General features: G+C 45.6%; 1 protein-coding gene across 6 annotated transcripts in view; it reads right to left on the reverse strand.

The window, feature by feature from the left end:
• Positions 1–1,650: 1,650 nt before the first annotated feature.
• Positions 1,651–24,126, reverse strand: part of LOC141917718 (macrophage immunometabolism regulator-like) — a 103,175-nt gene continuing 80,699 nt past the window's right edge. For 4 of the 6 annotated variants that reach the window (XM_074811126.1, XM_074811124.1, XM_074811125.1 and 1 more), the window contains one exon: positions 1,651–2,603. In XM_074811126.1, the coding sequence (XP_074667227.1) occupies positions 1,965–2,603 (639 nt within the window). In that variant the 3' untranslated portion in view covers positions 1,651–1,964. Of the gene's footprint in view, positions 2,604–4,096; positions 4,195–24,126 lie in introns of all 6 variants that reach the window. The other 2 variants (XM_074811129.1, XM_074811128.1) reach the window with 1 other exon arrangement.

The raw sequence follows: 24,126 nt of genomic DNA on the forward strand, positions 1-24,126 counted from the left end.
TTATGCTTTCAGAAGGGTCCCCCGCTGCTATCCTCCTCTTTGGAGCCCCTCTCCTCAGCAACTTAATAGTATTAAGTTAATACTATTAACAATTGTATGTCTGATTTCCTGAAACAACAGAAGAATCCTAACTGTCTAAATATTTCACTGAAGTATATGATTCTTGCTTTCAAGTTTTAATGATTCCTGGTCTAAAGTTGAATTTTTAAATGTCCTTATTCATCTACACAGCAAAAGTCTCCACAAAAATCTGTATTTATATCACTCTTTTTATTTTTCAGCCAGAAATACATTTTCATTGGGCATTTCAATAAATAGTGGTGTTTATTCCTTAGACAAAACCTCCATCTCTTTGGCATCCGACCATATTCTGTTTTTCAGACTAAAGACTACATAGGAAAAGTTTACTTTAGAGATCATTGTTCAATACATTACATTTACAGAAGTGCAGTTAACTCTTTAAAATACACATAAGTTGTAAATATTCTAATAAGCCAGAAAACATTAACCAAACCAGTAAAACAGTCTACTGGGCTCCTCTTCACTGCCTTCAGTTACAATTGTCGAGTAAGTGGCAGAATGAAAAGAACTCTTCGTTTTCCACAACACATGCACTGACTAGTGCTTGCTATTCATTCTGAAGGAGAAACAAAAAAAACCCCGATTGTACGAGAAACAACTGATCAAATAGGTTATGTTTCAAAACAATGTGATCTTAATTTTAACTTCTAAATAAATAAATCAAAATGAAGTTGCACACTGCTTCAGTAATAGATAGCACGTAAAAATGTCTTAAAACTTTTTTTAGTTTTTAAACGTAAGTTACTAACATGTTTTAAATATATCTAAGAATACAGCTGTCAAGTGCATTTGATGTCATATTTGGACAAAAAATTCTTAAGCAACAAATTAAGCCAGTGTATTCAGTCATCTACTCTGTTGAATAATCAAGAATCAGCTCTTCAGGGCTGATATAGAAACACTTCTCTTGCAGTCCATCTAAAAATCTGCCTTCCAGATCTTAATAAAAGTGTTCAGTGCTTCAAATAAACTAAATTTCCAAAGCAATGCTAGATTTATTTGACATCTTCCATTACTATACTGTATAGAAATCATGAATTAAAATTAAAAACTTTATTGACATTCTGATGCAGACATTCTCGTGTATTTACTGGAATCTGAAGTGAATCCTTCTTTACATGTCAAGACAACATAAATAAGTCATATTAACAAAAAACCAAAACCCTTCACTCTCAAAAATATTTTTTAATATTCCAAATACTTATTCCAAACTAGTTTTATAAAACAGAGGAGGCAAAACAATTACTTCTATGCAGAAACTAAAAAATAATTTAATAGGTTTAAAGTAGCAAATCAACAAAAGTTTATTTTATGAATGAATTTCCTCCTCACCACCAGTGCAAACCCAGTTTCAAAATGTTTGAATGGGATGGTTTAAAATAACAAGTGGTCCAGTTTAGCCAAGCTTACATTCCTTCCCATGATGTAAAAAATCATACATACCTATTATTGTAGAATACAGTAAGAAACAAAAAGATAACTTGAGTACTTATCCAAGAGCAATTTCTAACATCAAGCCAAAATTAGCAACAACCAAACGGACCATCAATTTTTCAGTATTAAATTACCATAAATACTAGATAACTGTACAAACCCCCCCCCCAAATCCAAAACCCAAAGGCCTTTTCTTTGTTAAAAGGTGTCCAAAGAAATATCTACCAGCTGCAGTCAAATTTGCATTAGAAGCTGCTTGCTCTGGAAAGATTTTTTTCCCTCCAAGTATTTGGAACACAATGCACTGTCAAAATTCTATTCAAATAAATTACTTCCTGATAACAGCTGATATCACCTACAGTGTGGACAATCATCTACACAGTATGACAGCGGATTTTTGCAGCAACAGAGAAAGAACCAGAAAGTGGTTCGAATTTCTAGATTATAGTTCATGTGTTATTTCTTGCAAACATACGGTCCCCTCTAAGGGTAAGGTGTTGGAGCTGGTATTGTAGCATGTCTGTGTCAGCAGGTTCCTCAATGCTCATTTTGTCTAAATTGAGGTAGTCCAGAGATTTAGAGTGAGCCCTTCTACCTTTTAAAAGGCAAAGAGGCAGAGGACCATGAAGTGCCTTGTAAGGTTCATATGGTAAAGCCTTAGTGCATTTATCCCCTGAGCTGGGCATCCGTCTCCTCCTCCTCCCATTTACTGCTGGGATCTCATATGGCTGATAGTACCTACTTCTAGTTTTGTACAAACGGGAGGAACATGCAAGTCCTGAATCAAGCTGTTTAGAGTGAAAGTTAGGCCTGGATTCCTCTTTATTATCTTCATTTCCTGTATATTTTTGGGCTAATTTTAGCAGCTCCTCTCCAGTCGTGAAGCCAACCAGGTAGTTAGAATCCATGTGAAGGATCTGATAGCCTGAAACTGTCCGTCGCACTGGTGAGCAGGGGGTACTGGAACATCGTGGTTTCTCTGCTGCTGTTTTGCCCACAGAACTGACCTCTGCAAGAGGTACAGGGAGGGTAGATATGGTAGTTCTGGACTCTCCATTTATGTCCATTTTAAGCAATGTGCTATTCTCCTAAAAATAAAACAGAGATTGATCACAAATAGAGCCTTTAGCCAATAAAGGAGCTGAGAGAGGATCTCAGGAATCAGATTCTTTATCACTGAGAAACCATAACCAGTACTTCTCTATTCAGTTTTGTCTTACACTCTACAGAGTGTCTCATAACAAAATTATCACTGACATCTGCCTTTTAAAATTATTTTGGTCCCCTTTTTAATAACAAATACTATAAATATACTCTTGGGGGGAGGGGGTTGACCTTGGCTGGACACCAGGTGCTCACCAAAGCCACTCTCACTCCCCCCCCCCTCAACTGGACAGGGGAGAGAGAATATAACAAAAGGCTTGTGGGTGGAGATAAGGACAGGGAGAGATCATTCACCAATTACCATCACAGGCAAACCAGGCTCAACTTGGGAAAAGTAACAATTTATTACCAATCAAATCAGAGTAGGGTAATGAAAAATAAAACCAAATCTTAAAACACCTTCCCCTCACCCCTCCCTTCTTCCCAGGCTTAAATTTACTCCTGAATTCTCTACCTCCTTCCCCCGAGTAGCACAGGGGGCAGGGGATGGGGGTTGCGGTCAGTTCATCATCTGTTGTTTTTGCCACTCCTTCGTCCTCAGGGAGAGAACTCCTCACACTCTTCCTCTGCTCCAGTGTGGGGTCTTGCCCACGGGAGACAGTTCTCCATGAACTTCTCCAATGTGAGTCCTTCCCAAGGGCTGCAGTTCTTCACGAACTGCTCCAGAATGGGTCCATTCCACGGGATACAGTCCTTCAGGAACAGACTGCTCCAGTGTGGGTTCCCCACGGGGTCACAAGTCCTGCCAGCAAACCTGCTCCAGTGGGCTCCTCTCTCCACGGGTCCACAGATCCTGCCAGGAGCCTGCTCCAGTGTGGGCTCTCCATGGGGTCACAGCCTCCTTCAGGTGCATCCACCTGGTCTGGTGTGGGATCCTCCATGGGCTGCAGGTGGAGATCTGCTCCACCATTAACCTCTACGAGCTGCAGGGGCACAGCCTGCCTCACCATGGTCTTCACCACGGGCTGCAGGGGAATTACAGCTCCGGAGCCTGGAGCACCTCCTCCCCCTCCTTCACTGACCTTGGTGTCCGCAGAGTTGTTTCTCTCACATATTCTCACTCCTCTCTCTGGCAGCAATTGCTCTCCCACAGTTTTTTTTCCCCTTTCTGAAATACGTTATCACAGAGGCGTTACCACTGTCGCTGACTGGTTCAGCCTTGGCCAGCGGCAGATCAGTCTTGGAGCCAGCTGACATTGGTTCTATTGGACATAGGGGAAGCTTCTAGCAGCTTCTCACAGAAGCCACCCCTGTAGCCTCCCCACTACCAAAACCTTGCCATGCAAACCCAACACATCTTGATATTCTTAAATATTTTAAAAACATATTCTTGAGTAGTACTGTACAAAAAACTGAAGTATCTTTCCACTCTACTTTTTAATCCTTTTAGTGTATTTGATCTCTTATAACCCCTTACCTTTGAGGCCATCTACATCCATTAGCACATCCACAGTAACTTCTCCTGTACTCAGCTGCATATTTTTTCCATTCACAATAATACCAGTAAACATACCTCTAAAAAAAAAAAAGGCATCTAAGAGTTACTACCTCAGGCATAACCATGCACTAGACCTGACCTACTGAGTACTGCAATGTTTCCTTGTGGTGGGTTGTCCTTGCCTGGCTCCCAGGTGCCCACCAAGCCGCTCTATCGCTCCCCCTCCTCAACAAGGACGGGGGAGAAATATATGATGAAAAAGCTTGTGGGTCAAGATAAGGACAGGGAGATCACTCGCCAATTACCATCACGGTCAAAACAGACTTGACTTGGGGAAATTAATTTAATTTACTGCAAATTAAAATCAGAGCAGGATAATGAGAAATAAGAACAAATCTAAAAACTCCTTCCCCCCACCCCTCCCTTCTTCTCAGGCTCAACTTCACTCTCAAATTATCTACCTCCTCCCCCCGAGCAGCACAGGGGGATAGGGAATGGAGGTTGCAGTCAGTTCATAACTCATTGTCTCTGCTGCTCCTTCCTCCTCATGCTGTTCCTCTGTCCCGTGTGAGGTCCCACCCACAGGATACAGTCCTTCATGACCTTCTCCAACATGGGTCCATCCCACAGGCTGCAGTTCTTCAAGAACTGCTCCAGCATGGGTCCCTTCCACGGGGTGCAGTGATTCAGGAACAGACTGCTCCAGCGTGTGTCCTCCCATGGGGCCACATGTCCTGCCAGAAAACCCACTGTCATGAGCTCCTCTCCATGAGCCACAGTTCCTGCCAGGAGCCTGTTCTGTTGTGGGTCTCCATAGGTTGCAGATTCCTTCAGGGCACATCCACCTGCTCTGGCATGGGGGTCCTCCATGGGCTGCAGTGTGGATATCTGTAGCTAATGACTCTCTAGCAAATAGCTTTCAGAAAAAAACAATCTACATAGCTTTGTAATATTTAAAGGCAACAAAGCTCAAAGAAGAAAGAAAAGTTAGTAAGTGTCCAGCAGAAAAAAAGTTCATTATAGGAAAATGTAAGATACGTGGTTTGGTAACATTTCACAAATGGGACTGCCTTTACAGCATGCTATTACCAGTTTGCAAAATTTAAAGCTGCTAGTTGTTCCCATCCTGAGGCTTGAGAGGTCACAGACAGAGAAACAAAGCATGGGAAGGAAAGTACCACCTCCTTTTCAGTACTTTATTTAATCGTTTGGGATTAGAAGCTCCTATATAAAATAGGATTAAAACAAACAAACAAAACCACATCAAGGTTAACCATCATTCAATTGTCTTAAAATAAGAGGGGAAGCTTCATGCAAATCTCACTTGCAAAAAAAAAAAAATAAATCTATCCTAATGCAAAATTTAAGCCTACTTTGTTTCTGTTCAGGGATTGTGGAGGAGCAGCTTAAGTAACGCTCCCACCTCTACTACCCTGCTTAGTCTCAAATCAACCTGCTGCTTCACTCCCATTCTAATTAAATAGGAGTAAACAAAATTCTCATAGTTTTGCTAACAGGATTTTATTTGCCAGTCGTTGACAAAAAACTTCTATTATGGAGACATTATTACTAAAGTTCCTTTAATCTTAAATGTCCTTTTCTAGTTCTCTCTATAATTGTGGTTTACTTAGGATTCTTCATTATGAGTTTTGTACAGCATTGCTTTTACAGATAAGTAGATACGCTTCATCCAGCATATTTTAAAACATTTTGTATTAAAAAATACAGATAACAGCAAAAATGAAACAAAAATTGAAAATACAATATTAAATGTAACACCGTCATTTTTCACTGAAGAAAAACCTACATAAAAACCTCAATAATGTTGCTTGCTATATTTAATTGGCTTTCTGAAATGTATTTATGGAGTCAATCCAAACTTTCAAAATAGCATAAACAAATGATATTTTCTACTTCAGCACAGTATCTAGACAACAAGACAATAAATACAGTGAGGTTTCAGCACACAGAGTTAAAGATACTCATGACAATTCCTTATGTAGAAGTTATAGTTCCTGCACCATCAAGAATCAAGGTTACTGGAAATGTAGAACAGAAAAAAAATTTGCATTAAAACTTTTGGCTACCATGGACTTTTAGCCAAGAAACAAATATTTAAGTGTTCCTGCTCTTTTAATTCCTAGTGTTTATCCTCCAGTTCAGAAATATTTCCAGTAATCTTCTATAAGGATTCAACATTTTTTGTTAAAAAGCAGAAACAACACTAGAAGTACAAATAAAATAGAGTTTTACAGCAAGGTTAGAAATTACTCTCATAACCTAGACAAATATGGGATTAAAAAAGAGCAAACCTCCCCCCCCAATATCACTTGCTAAAGCGATGCATGCTCTAAGGACAGGGAAGGACAAAGGGATGCCCCCATGCAAAGCTAAAAAAGCCTTAAGAGCTGGAAAGCAAAACAAAGGCTCTTCTCAAAATACAGCTTATAAAATTACTTTAGTTCAAAACATGGGTGTGTGTATTAGGTTTGTGTGGCAAGGTTTTGGTAGTGGGGAGGCTACAGTGGTGGATTCTGTGAGAAGATGCCAGAAGCTTCCCCCACGTCAGACAGAGCCAGTGCCAGCCTGCTCCATGACAGAGCTGCCGCTGGCCAAAGCTGAGCCAATCAGCGATGGTGGTAGTGCCTCTGTGATAACATATTTAAGAGGGGGAAAAACACTGCTGTGCAATAGCAGCCAGAAGAGAGGAGTAAGAATATGTGAGAGAAACAACTCTGCAGACACCAATGTCAGTGAAGAAGGAGAGGGAGGAGGTGCTCCAGTCGCTGGAGCAGAGATTCCCCTGCAGCCCATGGTGAAGACCATGGTGAAACAGGTTGTCTCCTTGCAGCCCATGAAGGTCCACAGTGAATCAGATAACTACTCTGTAGCCCGTGGAGACCCCACGCTGGAGCAGGTGGATGCGCCTGAAGGAGACTGTGACCCCATGGAGAGAAGCCCACTCTGGAGCAGGTTTGTTGGCAGGACTTGTGACCCTGTGGGGGATCCACACTGGAGCAGTCTGTTCCTGAAGGACAGCACCCTGTGGTCTTTGCGAAACAATGACCCCCTCACTGGTCAAGAACAATACAAAGGAAAATCAGGAGAAAGTCTTCAGGTTAGCAACCAGTACTTCCATTTTAAAAGATTATTTCTTCAGATCAGAGTTGCCCTTTCTTCTCGCTTCTCAAGGAGAATGAGTGCAATGCCAGTTCAACACAATTTATAATTAAGTCTTTACTATAGAATCAAAACATGGAGAAGATTAAGAAGATGGCATATGCTTTTCTTTGCTGCTTCTTCACACATTTAAAAAGAATAGGAAATAATTGAAAATAAAAGTTAACAAGAAAAAGAGTCACTTGACCAACAAACATTAAAAGTGCTTCCAGAATATAGTTCACTTGATCAAGATTTTACAAGATTTTTATTATTTTCTTTCAATTATAAAGCAGGCTTTCCATATAAACTGAATTATAAATTAATCTGACCCAATCCAGCTAAATATCAAAGAAGTTGGCTAAACCACAGAGAAAAGGAATAATGAATACAAATACTAGGTTAATTATAAATAATTGTATTATCTTAAAGGATACATTAATATACTTGGGATAGAACTCTGAGGGCAAAACCACCAAAAATAATAAAAACCACACCTTGCACATAAAAGAGCTTTCTGATTTCAGAATATTTTACAAAGGTGGCAGATCCCACCAGAAGTGCATTACACATCATGGTCACATTATGCTAGATGAACTAATTTGAGAAGCCTTTATTTTTATGATGAGCATTAGATTTCTGTATATCCAACTACTGGTTTATTATTATTATTTACAGATTTATCTGATTTTATCCATCAGATAGCAATCCTTCAGGTAGCACCATTTGTTAAGAACCACAAAGATCTCTCTCACTGATAAAATCCTCTAATTGCAACAAGCTGATGGCTGAATGGAAAGATAGCAATAGAGTCAGCACACACCAACTCTGCACAAGGGTCAAAAACATTGGCTAGAGATAGCAAATCAAGCAAGGACCAGTATTGACATTTCCCCTTCTCAGTTGTTCTATTACTTCTAAATATATATAACTCACTTATTAAAATATGATATTTCTCTGTAACACATTAGGAAAGAACACAGGAAATAGTCACCCACCCAATGTATGTAATTATGAGAACTGCAACAAGTGAAGCCAACACATTTTTTATTAAATTTATTTATTACATAATAGATATCCAAGATAAGAAGTGAGAGATACCCTGCCCCCAACTTCTGGCACAAATTCTGCCCCTCCGCCCCCCCTTCCCTCCTCCCTGCCAGGGAGAAAAATTTACCATTTGCCCTGGAAGTCACTCCCCTCTTCTGGTCATGTCATCTGTTGTGACTGGCTGGCAGGACCAGCCACTCCTACCCGTTTAGTCAGAAGCATGAGAGAAAAGAAAGCCCCCACTTCTGACAATGTCATTCCCCGTGTGTTTTCACACTGCTTTGTGATTGGCTGCTGGCCATTTTTGACACTGTCATACCCACATATTCTCATATCTCACTCTGGCTGCCTGCTTCCTTTGCACGAAGAAGGGCTCAGATATAAAAATATACACGTTTATATACAATAGATGGAATATAAACATATATAGAAATATATATATAAAGGAATGTATAAAAATGTATCAAATATATATTTTATTTATACATAGATACACTATTTTTTATATATATACTTTTAAATGTATCTATATATGTGTGAATATATATACAATTATGAAGATATAGGAATTAAATATATATAAATTAGTAAAAGCATATGTATAAAATGGCAAACAAATTCTGTCCTAATTTTGGCTGGGATAGAGTTAATTCTTCTTCTTAGTAGCTAGAAGAGTTCTCTCTTTTGGATCCCCGATTTTTCCATCATATACCACCCCTTATATGATTTGACACGCAAAAGGGCTGTTTGGGACTGGACTCCTGTCCATGAAGAAGCCTTAAAGCTGTTAATCTTTGAGGCTGGAGTATATCAGGCCTTAGGGCCGATACATCCAACAGATCCATTCCAAATTGAGTGGGGCTTTGCAATTCATGGACTATCCATACATATGTGGCAACGTGGGCCGGAGGGTATGACCCACCCTATAGAGTTTCATTCGCGCAGCTTCAAAGGTGCAGAAAAGCGTTACTCGATCTGGGAGAAGGGTCTTTTCGTGGTTAGCCTAGCTTTGCAGGAAGCTGAAAGAATCATACGGCAGCAACCAATCATTCTATGAGGACCCTTTAAGGTCTTGAAACTGGTGCTGGCTGGACACCCCCGTCTGTGGGGGTTGCGCAGTGAGACACAGTGAGGGAGTGGCATGCACAATTAGATCATTACTGCCACACATATCAGATAGAGGAGGGGGCACCCAAAGTGCTGAAAACACAAGATCCACCCTCCGATCATCCTGACCCTCCTCCCTCATACATAAAACCTGCTCCCCCATTTGAAACCCACCTAAAGAACGTATGGTTCACCGATGCATCTTCTAGAAGAGAGGGAAAGGTATGGAAATACCGAGCAGTAGCACTGCATGTTGACTCGGGGGACCGAATCATAACAGAGGGTGAGGGAAGTGCTCAGGTGGGAGAGTTAACAGCGGTATGGAGCGTGATTGTTAAAGAAGCTGAGACTACAGAACCAGGATTTATTTACACAGACTCCTATGCCGTATTCAAAGCGTGTACCGAATGGCTCACATTTTGGGAACAAAACCTCTGGGAAGTAAATCAGGTACCGGTGTGGCAGCGTGAGAAGTGGGAGGAAATCTTAAACATCGCAAAACAGAAGTCCTTTTTAGTAGGATGGGTCGCTGCACACCAGATGGGAAATAAACCTGCCCACCTACTAAACAACCAGGTGGATCCAATGACCCATTTGATGAGAACTGCTACAGAAGGTGAGGAGGAGAAATGGGAACACTTACTGGAATGGTTGCATGTAAAGCAGGGCCATTCAGGGAGCAAAGATTTGTTTAAAGAGGCAATAAGCAGGGGATGGTCCGTAACCAGGGAATTGTGCAATACCATTATTTCAGCGTGTAGTCTCTGTCGTACTCGGCTGGGAGAGCACAACCCTCTTAAGGACCAACCCCTACACCTAAGGGACAACAAGGGACTATGGGACGCCTGGCAGGTGGATTATATTGGTCCTTTCCGGCTCTCCAAGGGAAAACGCTATGTACTGGTGGGGGTGGAAATAGTGTTGGGCCTAAGCCAAGCAGAAGCTGTATCTCGAGCAACTGGGGAAAATACGGTGAAGGGGTTAAAATGTTGGTTTAGTTGCTTGCCTAATCCCAAATCGATCCAATCAGACAATGGTAGTCACTTTACTGCTGGGGTAGTTCAGGAGTTGAAGTGCTAAGGCTTGGACAATAAGCCCAAGCCAGAGTTGACCTATAGATGAATCCTGTACATTTTATAACTGATAACCATTGTGCTAATAGGTATTATACTAAGTTATAGCAAACCAACTATTCTGATGTAAAAGGTGGGAATACTGAAGCCTGAGCAACAGGCCCTGAACTGAAACTGCTAACTCTGTGTGTAGTCATTAGTGAAATATGCATAGAAGATATAGCTTAAACATCATAAAACATGTCTATGTTGAATGTATCTTTATCTTTCTTTAGGTGTGAGCAAGATAACGGAGCCACAGAAACAGTTATCTGACCTTGTGACCTTGCTCATAAATTAATTAGACCAGCAGGGAAACTCCCTTAGCTTCTCCCTTAAGCCCTGGCCAGGCTCTGGGGGGGAACCTAATGTGAGATGAAAACCAGATGTTTCCGCTTAAAACAAAGGTGCCAGCTATTCTGGCTTACTGATTTTTAGGTATATAAGGCTGGGCCCGCTCACAGCGACTTTGGAAGCCTCACCTACGGGTGGACGCACCGCGTAGGATTTCCCACTTGCCGGGACAGGCTCTCCAAATCCTCGCTGTAACCGGGGCTCCCCAGCGACTGCGGATCTGGATGATGGTAAAGTATGCAAGTGGTGATGGATCTTTCTTAATCACTATTCTCTCTCTCTCTCAGGTAGTAATGATTTGATGCATTACCCTGTATTTTCCTATTTGTTTAAGTGCACTGTTCTGTCTTTTCTTACTGTATGTTTTCTGTATTATTCTGTTATATTATTTAGTTATTTCTAGTAAAATACGCCTGCTCTTTTCACTCTGGTGTCTGAGTTTAATTGATATCCCTGATCAGCAAAACAGGAGTGGACTCAAGATGAAGGAATCCAGTGGATTTTTCCATATTCCATACTATCCCCAAGTGAATGGGATTGTGGAATGCACCAACGGGCTTCTAAAGCAGGCCCTAAAACCCCACGAACAGGGATGGTCACAACGGGTGCCAGACGCAGTAATGAAGATAAACAGCCGGTGGGGAATTAATGGGTGCCCACGACTTACCGCGTTCTGTCCTAAGCCTCCTTCCATACTTGCCGGGAAAAAGGAGACTAAAGACCCTGCAAACCCGCTCCATTATCCTGGACAACCTGTTCTAGTAGACTTGCCCACTGTGGGGCAAGTACCCCTAACCCTAAAAACTCCCATCAATATTTGTTCATGGGTGGCTACTGATGCCCATGGGAAAGAATACCGCATCAATACCAGGTGGATTGTCCCTTCTTTCTAACCATCATTGTTTTGTTATGTATGCATTTGTTTTACAGGGACGGGGCGTTGATCCTAGACGATGGAGGACCTATGTTACTCTTAGCTCTTTCAATGGTTATATGCATTATCGGCTAGTTATTATTTGTAATTTGCTTACACTATTATATGGGAAAAATGTTTTGGGAGACCTGGTGTTCAATCTTTGTCCTTGCAGTGGCAGGACCATGGGGGGACTCCCCCAGTCTAGCCTGGGACCTAATACAAGGATTCATGCACATTTGGAACCAAACTTATCAGGGCGTATGTATAATATTACCAACATCTGTCAGAGATGGCTTTAAATTCACCATGAGCCCAGTCAATCTCACTGCACTGGTGGTAGCTAGGCATTGTTCTGCAAATTTAACCCAGGTGTTCCAAAACATCTCAGGAATCGATGAGGCTACAGAAATTAACACTGTCAAAGGAATATGGCAAGGCCCGAACAGCTTCTATCAGGTTCCATCAAATGTCATATGGGAGAAATTGTGGAATCATACTTGCTGGGTGTGGAATAAATCACTGACAATCAATTGCAATCAACAATGGTATCCATATCCAGGAAATTTTACAGGTACTTTTAATGAGTCCGCTTATTGGAAGGCTATTGTTGTGCCTTAAATTACCTTATTGGGAACCGCCTCCAAAATTAGAAAAGCCTGTGAGTCACCCATATAATATTGCATGGACTGCACACTGGTGCTTGCAAATACCAAACAGGTTTGGGGATCTAACCAGTTACCGTGCTACCTCATATAGCTGGATGTGGTCCTTACAACACCACACCCACCAACAGCAAGACGAAGTAATCAAAGACTGGCTGGAGGGGTCTGAATCCACAAATCAAGCGTTAATGAATTGTACCTGAATATTAAATCGTATTCCCACTTAAATCCTTATAGTATGGCTGGATTAAGATGTTCTATCAGTTTTACAACAAGGTGCCCTTCAAGAGTTTATTTAATTATACCGTTACCTCACACTGAAAACAAAGAGGGCTTAACAGCCCTAGTGACGTCAGGCACATAGTCAGCGGGGTGCTACATCCAGATTACTATACCTGGAAACAACGGTTGGCCCTGGGCTTAGAAGATGCCATGTTACCTGCTAATGTGATTGTATAACCTCAAATAGTTTTGGAAAATTTATCTTAGCAATTGTATGTACTAAGTAACTGAACAAGGTATGCCTTTGGGGAATTAAAGGTGCAGACCCAACAAGCATCTAAGATGGTGGTGCAGAATTGTCTAGCATTGATGAAGGAACACGGAGTGTGCGGTATGCCGAGTCTAACTGAGGGAGAATGCTGCATCACCATCCACAATGCCACCACCTCTATAGAGGAGACCCGTGCCAAGATGAAGGAGATTGCCAACAGGACCAGAGAACTTTTTCAAGCAGTGCGACAGACAGATTGGTTTGATGGATGGAACCCTGGGTCATGGGCCACATCACTGGGATCCTCAGGACTCACGGGGTGGGGAAGATGGCTTATAAATATCAGTCTTACGATATTATGCGGATTCTTGCTTTTAATGGTATGCCTTGCAGCAGTTAGATGTATGCTGTCTCACCTTCTGTCTTCTTTTTCCCTGTACCTATTTGCTACGTATGGATCACAGTGGTCAAAGAAGAACTTGGAGTGTTTGAGCCACGGGGTGGGATGTGAGAGACAACTTGTAAAAATAGGTCCTGAAAGAAACGGGCCTGTGAGAAACAAAGACTGAGAAAAACAGCCCGAGAAAGAGATAAAGGATAGCGGGGGGAGTGGAGGCCCTCTGAGCTAAGGAATGTGTCAAACACTTGCAAGTAATGAAACTATAGTCACAGGGTGGATAGTGTGAAGGTCAAAGCTGATGAGGCTGACCGAATAACACAGGATGCAGCTGGAAGGGGGAGCCTTGTGGAGACAGGATGGTTCTGCTCTGGTGCACCTGGTCAAGTTTCAAGGGCCATCTGTCCGGTGAATGACCTTTGCTTCATTATCCACAAAATGCATATTAAAGTTAACACCCCTCAATATGCTAACTAAGACTAACAAGATCATGCTAATTACATCATCCCATCAAACACCTTACCCCTCCCCGTACATGGGATATGTAGGTATGTGGGTTGACCTAGGGGACGGACCCAAGGAAAGTGGGTATAAATCGAGGGCGGGCAAAGGGGGGGGGTGGCTTCCCGAGAGTGAAGTGAAGCGAAGAAGATGGATGCCTCCTTGAACCCTCGTTGGTGGGATCGATGCAGGGACCCAGACCAGTGATCTCTATTTCTCTGTTCTCTTCATCTCCCTCCTTTCCTTTTCCCCCTTTTCCTTCACTACCATTAAGTAATGCAAGGCATATTGTATTGCTTGCCACAACTTGTTATATACTTAGCCAATTATCGTGTATCCAATTAGTACATTGTGGGAAGTTAATAAATGTCTGGACTTTGAGACTTGTCTCACCGTTGTCCACTCTGTTGGGGATTTACAAACCTAAGTCACTTGTCACCTTCATTTTCCATCCCCCTGTGCTACTCGGGGGGGGGGAGGAAGTAGAGAATTCAGGAGTAAAGTTAAGCCTGGGAAGAAGGGAAGGGTGGGGGGATGATATTTTAAGATACAGTTTTTATTTTTCATTATCCTACTCTGATTTGATTGGTAATATATTAAATTAATTTTTCCCCAAGTCGAGTCTGTTTTGCTCGTGCTGAGTGATCTCCCTGTCTTTATCTCAACCCACGAGCCTTTTTTTATATTCTCTTTCCCCTGTCCAGCTGAGGAGGGGAGAGATAGAGCATCTTTGGTGGACACCTGCCTGCAAATGCTTCAGCTCCTTTTATCAAAATACAAACTACCAAATATACTACGCATGTTATGTGCAAAATGATTTTTTACTTTTTCATGAGACTGATAAGTTATGGCAACCTTGAGAAAACCTGTGAGAGTATAGATAGTGATAAGTGAATTTTAATGGCAGAGCAGACAGTACACCATACCGAAGTCCTGACCTCTAGAGATGCCAGTAGTTTTCTTTACTGTAATGCAAAAATAAGGTTTGCATGAAAACTTTTCGGCGAAATAGAAATTATACACACCGAAGTAATCTATGTTCAAATTCATTCTAAGCAGCAGTAAATCCTGGGGGGGCGGGAAGGGGGAACTCACCTAATCTTGTGGCTTGCACAGTTTTTAATGGTGCATCTACCATCACAATAATGGGATTTCTGTGTGACATTACATTTTCTCTCTGCTTGCAATTAATGACAGAAGTTTGATATCTTCATGGGGATCACCTCACAGAACTGACAGCTCTGTTCTTTTCTGCTTTCAAGGTGGTTATTTACTGGAAAGGTATTTCTGTATTGACACATTCAGCCTTCCTGTTGAGTAGTAGACTACGCTGTTTAGAATATGGTTTTATACAGCAGTTGAAAAATCTGTCTATTTTAGGACAAATTATTACAACAAACTACAAATAAGAGCCCATAAACAAATGAAGCTGTCAAAATAAGAACTCCCTTCTTCGCTTTCACAAAGGATCCCATTTGCGACAATATAAAATTAATGAGAAAAAACACAAGCAAACACAACTATTAGCTTCATACTGGAGTGTCCTGCTTTTGGCTGGGATGGAATTAATTCTTCTTATTAGTAGCTAGAATAGTGCTCTGTTTTGGATTCAGTATGGGATTTGGTATGAGAAGAATGTTGATAATACACTGATGTTTTCAGTTGTTGCTAAGAGATCAAAGACTTTTCAACTTCCCATGTCCTGCCAGTGTGCAGGTGTACAGGAAGCTGGGAGGGAGCACAGCCAGAGCACCAGAACCAAATTGGCCAATGAAGTATTCCATACCATATAGCATCATGCTCAGTATATAGAGGAGGGTCGGTCGGGAAACGGGGGCTCTCTCGCTTCCGGGATTGTGGTTTCAGGACATTGGCTTCTCTGGGATCGCTAGCTGGGAATGGGTTGGGTATTGGTCGGCGGGTGGCAAGCAATTGCTCTGTGCATTACCCATTTGTATTTTCTATTATTATTATCAATTTAAATTATTAAACTATTTTTATCTCAACCTATGAGTCTCCTTACCTTTACCCCCCCAATTCTACTCCCCCATCCGCCGGGCAGGGGAGGGTGAGTGAGCGGCGGCGTGGTGTTTGGCTGCCAGCCAGGTTTAAACCACAACAATCCTTTTACATGCTGGCTTGTAATAAGGGTTTTATAAGTTTTGGAATTTAAAATTCATGCCATTAAACCTCTTTAATAAGAGCTAATGGCATGAATAATTAAAGTTTAAATCACAGAATCACAGAATGGTTGAGGTTGGAAGGGACCGCTGGAGGTTATCTGATCCAACTCCCCTGCTCAAGGAGGGGACATAGAGCCAGTTGCCCAGGACCATGTCCAGACAGCTTTTAAATATCTCCAAGGATGGAGACTCCACAACGTCCCTGGGCAACCTGTTCCAGTGCTCAGTCACCCTCACTCCTGTTTATCATCTTTATTGATGATCTAGATGAGGGGATCGAGTGCACCCTCAGTAAGTTTGCAGATGACACGAAGTTGGGTGGGAGTGTTGATCAGCTCGAGGGTAGGGAGGCTCTGCAGAGAGACCTGGACAGGCTGGAGCGATGGGCTAAGGTCAACTGGAGGAGTTTCAATAAGGCCAAATGCCGGGTGCTGCACTTGGGCCACAACAACCCCCAGCAGCGCTACAGGCTTGGGGAGGAGTGGCTGGAGAGCTGCCAGTCAGAGAGGGACCTGGGGGTGCTGATTGACATCCGGCTGAACATGAGCCAGCAGTGTGCCCAGGTGGTCAAGAAGGCCAATGGCATCCTGGCTTGCATCAGAAATAGCGTGGCCAGCAGGGACAGGGAAGTGATCTTGCACTGGTGAGGCCGCACCTCGATTACTGTGTTCAGTTTTGGGCCCCTCACTACAAAAAGGACATTGAATGACTCGAGCGTGTCCAGAGAAGGGCAACGAAGCCGGTGAAGGGTCTGGAGCACATGTCGTATGAGGAGCGGCTGAGGGAACTGGGGTTGTTTAGTCTGGAGAAGAGGAGGCTGAGGGGAGACCTCATCGCCCTCGACAACTACCTGAAGGAGGTTGCAGAGAGCTGGGGATGAGTCTCTTTAACCAAGTAAGAAGTGACAGGACAAGAGGGAATGGCCTCAAGTTGCGCCAGGGAAGGTTTAGACCGGATATTAGGAAGCACTTCTTTACAGAACGGGTTGTTAGGCGTTGGAATGGGCTGCTGTCCTGGTTCAGCTAGGATAGGGTTAAATTTCCCCAGCAGTGGGGAGGGAGCTCTAGCCGGGTTATTCGATACCATGCTGATGTCACGTCTGGGCGCCCAAGTGCTGGAAGATTGGTAGACGCCTTTTTGTGCGGTCGCTTTCCTCACTGCTGTACCTGTACGGTATATCTCTTGCTCTGTTCATTGTTACTACTGTTATTGTTATTGTTATTGTTGTTGTTGTTCATTTTGTTGTTGTTACACTGTTGTATTAAAACTTTCCTTATCTCAACCCCGGGGTTTGTATTTCACTCCGTGCCCTGTCCGATCCAAGGGTGGGGGAGGGGCAGCGGCATCGTGGTCTCGAGTCCCGGCAGGGCCTAAACCACCGCAGCCTTTTTTTGGCGCCCAACGTGGGGCACGAGAGGGTTGAGATAAGGACAAAAAGAGAAGGTGTGTTAGAGCAATCTGTTAGGTGCAATTTTTCTGTTTCTATTTGTATTGTTTGATAAGGAACATTTGCAATGCTGGCCAACTTGCTTGCGTGGTGGGGCTGGATTAATCCTTATATCCACTGTGTGCTCCCAGTGCTGGTGTTCGTTATCGGTGGAAAATGTATCAAGGGTCTTGTTTTGCTGTACTGGCTGCAGACTGCTTATAATGGGCTTGTATCACTGCTTGTGGGGGTGAACCGGTACCTGTTTGCTGCCTGGGCTTTTGTTAGGGGTCTCGCCCCCTCTATGGGTGAGCCAGGGGAAGAGATCCTCTCGGTTTTTGAGAGTTTCAGCTATCCTTGGAGCATCCAGGCCTGTGTGTTTGCGGCACAATGCTTACTGAATGTCTGCCAGATCTTGTTTTGGGCCATGCGGTACTTCTCCAATAATGGCACCACCCGGAAACCTGCCCCGAGGGCAGATAGTTATGAGTGGCAAGGTGTGTGGGAAGAGATGGGCAAGTGCCTGAGTCAGTGGACACGCCCATCGTTTTGGAATTTCACTCCCGAACAAATGCAGAGTCCTGATAAACTGGTGGAGTGTTTGAAAAATGTGTGCGGCCAATCTGACAAACCCCGGGAGACACAACTCGCTGAGATGTGCTGGGGACTTGCCCATGCTTACCATGTCATCCTTAACGTTACTCACTGCCCTCAAGGGGGAGAAAGGGCTGCAGGATCTGAAAGTGAACTTACTGGTACAGCAACTGGGCCAGGGGGACAGGCAGTGCCAGTACCAGTTGCCTCCACCAGCACAGCAGCTGGGCCAGAGGCACAAGCAGTGCCAGTATCAGTCGCCTCGATACAGAAAACCAAATATACCAAAAAATCCCCTCGCAGTGTACAGGGTGATGATGAACCAGGCCCATCACGAGAGCAGGAGGAGGAAGAGCCGGAGGTAATCATCCGATCTCTATCCCTCAGTGAGTTGTGAGATATGCGGAAGGATTTCAGCTGCCTTCCAGGCGAGCAGATTTTCACCTGGCTGCTCCGATGCTGGGATAGAGGAGCTGGTGTTTTGGAATTGGAGGGGAGAGAGGCCAAGCAGCTGGGATCTTTGTCCAGGGAGGCTGGTATTGACAAGGCAATAGGGAAACAGACTCAAACCCTCAGCCTTTGGAGGCGACTCCTGCTCAGTGTAAGGGAGAGGTACCCCTACAAGGATGATGCTCTATGTCGGTTAGGCAAGTGGACCGACATGGAGAAAGGCATTCAGAACCTCAGGGAATTGGCTGTGTTTGATATGGTTTATGGTGATCTGAATGATGAGCAGTCACCAATGGATCCAGATCAGGCCCCTTGCACACAGTTGATGTGGAGGAAGTTCCTGCAAAGTGCACCAGAAGCACATTCCAAGGCGTTAGCAGTAGCGTCCTGGTGGCGAGACACCCAGACTCAAACAGTGGACGAAGTGATTATCCAGCTCCAGCAATATGAGGGACATCTCCCTTCCTCCCAACATGCCTGGGTTTCAGCTGTAAGGGAACTGTCTCAGAGGCTCCAGAAAGTGGAAGAGGACATGTCCTACATTCCACCTGCACGGGCCAATGTCTCAGCCATTAGAAGCAGGCATTTCCCCACCCAAGAGAAGGGCAGTGGAAGGTACACACCACGGGGCACCCTGTGGTTCTTCCTCCGTGACCATGGAGAAGACATGAGGAGGTGGCATGGACAGCCCACTCCCGCCCTAGCTGCACGAGTACAGCAGCTGAAAGGGAAGACCACCATGAAAGGGGACTCTTCCAAGAGAAACGCAGCTCCAGTGTCTAGTCGGAAATCCCCCAGACAGAATAGAATGGCCAACGTTATGCCTGACCCTCTTGAGGGGACCTGCGAGTCATTCTTGCAGGAGTCACTCTTAGATCAAGTGAGTGATGGTGAGCAGGATTAGAGGGGCCCTGCCTCCAGCCAGGTGGAGGAAAGGGATAATCGGATTTACTGGAAGGTGTGGATCCGATGGCCTGGCACATCAGACCCACAAGAATATAAGGCCCTAGTAGACACTGGCGCACAGTGCACTCTGATGCCATCAAGCCACAGTGGGGTTGAACCCATCTGCATCTCCGGAGTGACAGGGGGATCCCAACAGCTGACCCTATTAGAAGCTGAAGTAAGCTTAACTGGGAAGGACTGGCATAAGCACCCCATTGTGACTGGCCCAGATGCCCCATGCATCCTAGGTATAGACTACCTCAGGAGAGGGTACTTTAAAGACCCAAAAGGGTACCGGTGGGCCTTTGGTATAGCTGCCCCGGAGGAGGTTGAGCAATTGTCCACCTTACCCGGCCTCTCAGAGGATCCCTCGGTGGTGGGGTTGCTTAAGGTCGAAGAGCAGCGAGTGCCAATTGCCACCAAGACGGTGCCCCGGCGGCAGTACCGTACCAACCAAGATTCCCTGGTCCCCATCCATCAGCTGATCCGTTGACTAGAAAGCCAGAAGGTGATCAGCAAGACTCATTCACCCTTCAACAGCCCTATATGGCCAGTGAGAAAGCCTAATGGCGAATGGAGACTGACCGTGGACTACCGTGGCCTGAATGAAGTTACGCCAGCAATGAGTGCTGCAGTGCCGGACGTGCTACAGCTCCAGTATGAGCTGGAGTCGAAGGCAACCAAGTGGTACACCACGACTGACATCGCTAACGCGTTCTTCTCCATTCCAATAGCACCAGAGTGTAGGCCACAGTTTGCGTTCACTTGGAGGGGTATCCAGTACACCTGGAATCGATTGCCCCAGGGGTGGAAACACAGCTCCACCATTTGCCATAGACTGGTCCATACTGCACTGGAGAAAGGTGGGGCTCCAGAACACCTGCAGTTCATTGACCATATCATTGTATGGGGGGACACAGCTGAGGAAGTCTTTGAGAAAGGAAAGAAGGTAATTGAAATCCTCCTGAAGGCTGGTTTTGCCATCAAGCGACAGAAAGTTAAGGGGCCTGGAAGGGAGATTCAGTTCCTAGGAATAAAATGGCAAGATGGGCGTCGCCACATCCCAATGGAGGTGATAAACAAGATAACAGCCATGGCCCCACCAACCACTAAAAAGGAGACTCAGTCTTTCCTGGGCACTGTGGGGTTCTGGAGGATGCACATCCCAAACTACAGCCTGATTGTGAGCCCTCTCTACCACGTAACCCGCAAGAAGAACGATTTTGAATGGGGCCCTGAGCAACAACAAATTTTCAAATAAATTAAGCGGGAGATTACCGAGGCAGTAGCCCTCGGGCCAGTCCGGGCAGGGCAGGAGGTTAAGAACGTGCTGTACACCGCAGCCGGGGAGAATGGCCCTACCTGGAGCCTCTGGCAGAGAGCACCTGGGGAAACCCGAGGCCGACCTCTAGGCTTTTGGAGCCGGGGATACAAAGGCTCTGAAGCTAACTATACCCTGACTGAGAAGGAGATACTGGCAGCGTACGAAGGAATTCGAGCTGTCTCAGAAGTGGTCAGCACTGAGACACAGCTCCTCCTGGCACCCCGACTGCCGGTGCTGGGATGGATGTTCAAAGGAAAGGCTTCCTCCACACATCATGCAAGAGATGCCACGTGGAGTAAATGGGTTGCGTTGATAACGCAACGGGCTCGAATAGGGGACCCCAACCACCCAGGAATATTGGAGGTGATCACAAACTGGCCAGAGAGCAAAGATTCTGGGATGTCACCAGAACAGGAGGTGAAATGTGCTGAGGAGGCCCCACCATATAACGAGCTGCCAGAGGAGGAGAAGTGATATGCCCTGTTCACTGATGGGTCTTGTCGCATTGTGGGAAAACATCGACGATGGAAGGCTGCTGTGTGGAACCCCACACGACGAATCACTGAAGCTGCTAAGGGACAAGGTGAATCGAGCCAGTTCGCAGAGGTGAAAGCCACCCAATTGGCTTTGGAGATTGCTGAGCGAGAAAAGTGGCCGAGGCTCTATCTCTACACTGACTCGTGGGTGGTGGCAAGTGCCCTGTGGATGTGGTTGCAGCAATGGAAACAGAGCAACTGGCAACGCAAGGGCAGACCTGTCTGGGCCGCTGAAGTATGGCAGGATATTGCAGCCCGGGTGGAGAACCTCGTTGTGAAGGTGCGCCATGTGGATGCCCATATACCCAAGAGTCGGGCCACTGATGAACATCAACACAACCAGCAGGCGGACCAGGCTGCTAAGATCGGAGTGGCTCAGGTGGACTTGGACTGGCAGCGTAAAGGTGAACTGTTCATAGCCCGGTGGGCCCATGAGACCTCGGGCCACCAAGGCAGAGATGCAACATACAGGTGGGCTCGAGATCGAGGGGTGGACCTCGCCATTGACACCATCGCAGAGATCATCCACGGATGCGAGACGTGTGCTGCGATCAAACAAGCCAAGCGGGTGAAGCCCCAGCGGAATGAATATCGATGGCTGAAATATAAATATGGAGAGGCCTGGCAGATCGACTACATCACACTGCCACAGACCTGCCGAGGCAAGCGCCACGTGCTCACAATGGTGGAAGCAACCACTGGATGGCTGGAAACTTATCCAGTGTCCCACGTCACCGCCCGGAACACCATCCTGGGCCTTGAAGAGCGAGTCCTGTGGCGACACGGCACCCCAGAGAGGATTGAGTCAGACAATGGGACTCACTTCCGAAACAACCTCATAGATGCCTGGGCAGAAGAACACGGCATCGAGTGGGTCTACCACATCCCCTACCACGCACCAGCCTCTGGGAAGATCGAGCGCTACAATGGACTGTTAAAAACTACATTGAGAGCAATGGGGGGTGGAACCTTCAAACACTGGGACACACATCTGACAAAGGCCACTTGGTTAGTCAACACAAGAGGATCTGGCAATCGAGCTGGCCCAGCTCAGTCAAAACTTCCACGTGCTGTAGACGGGGATAAAGTCCCTGTGGTGCGCATGAGGGACCTGCTGGGAAAAATGGTCTGGGTTAGTCCTGTGCCAGGCAAAGGCAAACCCATCCATGGGATTGCTTTTGCTCAAGGACCTGGGTGCACCTGGTGGGTGATGCAGAAGGATGGAGAGGTCCGATGCAGTTGCTGAGGAGAGGGGCTCCGAGGAGGAGGACAGCGGCGGGGGACCCTCCTGAAAGCATCAAAAACCCACGGCAAAACCGCAAGCCGAGAAGGCAGAAGCCCAGGGAAGAGGGAGAGCCTCAAGTCGCCTCCCCCCCTGAGCGGGAAGAGTGAGCTGCTGCTAACGAGGGCGGCGGTGAGTCAGAGTGGGCGGAGACTGGAGTGACGACACCCCACGCCCCTCACGTACAAGAGCAGCCCCCTGGGAGCGCGAGCGACCAGGAGCGCGGCGAACAGGGTGGGCAAACAGGCCGTGGTGCGTCAGAAGGGTGAGGCACGTCAGTTTGCGCGGCTGTTCGCGCAGGCAGGGCGAGCGGACAGGGCGCAGTCTATCTCCGGGGTCTAGAACTTATCTGAGCTAGTTTCATCTTATCGTCCTCCACGAGTAGACTGAACCATGGTCTCCACTTGCGTCAAAACCACCACCAGAAAGAACGTGGCGACCCAGACAGAACTGCCACGCAAACATTCAGCGATCCAGGTCCCGGGCTGCAAGGAGTGTCTGAGACTGTCAGTCCTGTCGGAAGGCACCAGTGATAACGCCTGTGTGCGCTGTGATCAGCTGGATGACCTGCTCAGCCTGGTGGCGGAACTCAAAGAAGAGCTCGAGAGATTAAGAAGTATTAGGGAGTGTGAAAGGGAAATTGATTGGTGGAGAAACACCCTAGCACCCCTAAAGCAACAGGAGCAAATGGAGGCTCCAAAGGAGGTAGGTAATCCCTCATCCTCTTGTCACCAGGCAGAAGGAGGGGACCTAAGAGATGGGGGAGGCTGAAAACAGGTCCCCACTCAGGGAGGCAGGAAAATCCTCTCCCGACCTCCCTCACCCTCCATGGTGTCCCTTCACAATAGATTCAGGGTCCTGGAACTTTTGAGTGAAGAAGAGAAGGAGGAAGGAAATGAGACAAACAAGGAGGAAGACCAAGGTGCACCAAGGCCGGGTCATTCTAGACCAGGTATTAAAACCAGTTCTAAAAAGAACCCCAGAAGAGTCATTGTAGTGGGTGATTCCATTCTGAAGGGTACCGAAGGCCCCCTATGCAGACCGGACCCGTTTCATAGGGAAGTCTGCTGCCTCCCTGGAGCCCGCCTCAAGGACCTCAAGGCAAAACTCCCCTCTCTAGTGAGACCCAAGGACTACTACCCTCTCCTGGTTTTTCAGGTAGGTAGTGACGACATTACTAGGAGAAGTCCTAAAGCAATGAAGAGAGATTTCAGGGCCTTGGGGAAACTGATTAAGGGGTCGGGGGCACAAATTTTGTTCTCCTCCATCCCTTCAGTTGGAGGGATGGATGAAGAAGAATATCGGAGAACTCAACAGATGAACTTGTGAATCCAAGACTGGTGTTAACAGTCAGGGCTTTGGATTTTTCAATCATGGGTTGGTACACAGGGCACCAGACCTTTTGGCATTAGATGGGATGCACCTGTCCCAGAGGGGGAAGAGGATCTTGGGGCAGGAGTTAGCTGGGCTCATTGACAGAGCTTTAAACCAGATTTGAAGGGGAAAGGGGGCAAAACA

The sequence above is a fragment of the Strix aluco genome, chromosome W, assembly GCF_031877795.1.
Source record: "Strix aluco isolate bStrAlu1 chromosome W, bStrAlu1.hap1, whole genome shotgun sequence".
In the NCBI taxonomy this organism is placed as follows: domain Eukaryota; kingdom Metazoa; phylum Chordata; class Aves; order Strigiformes; family Strigidae; genus Strix; species Strix aluco.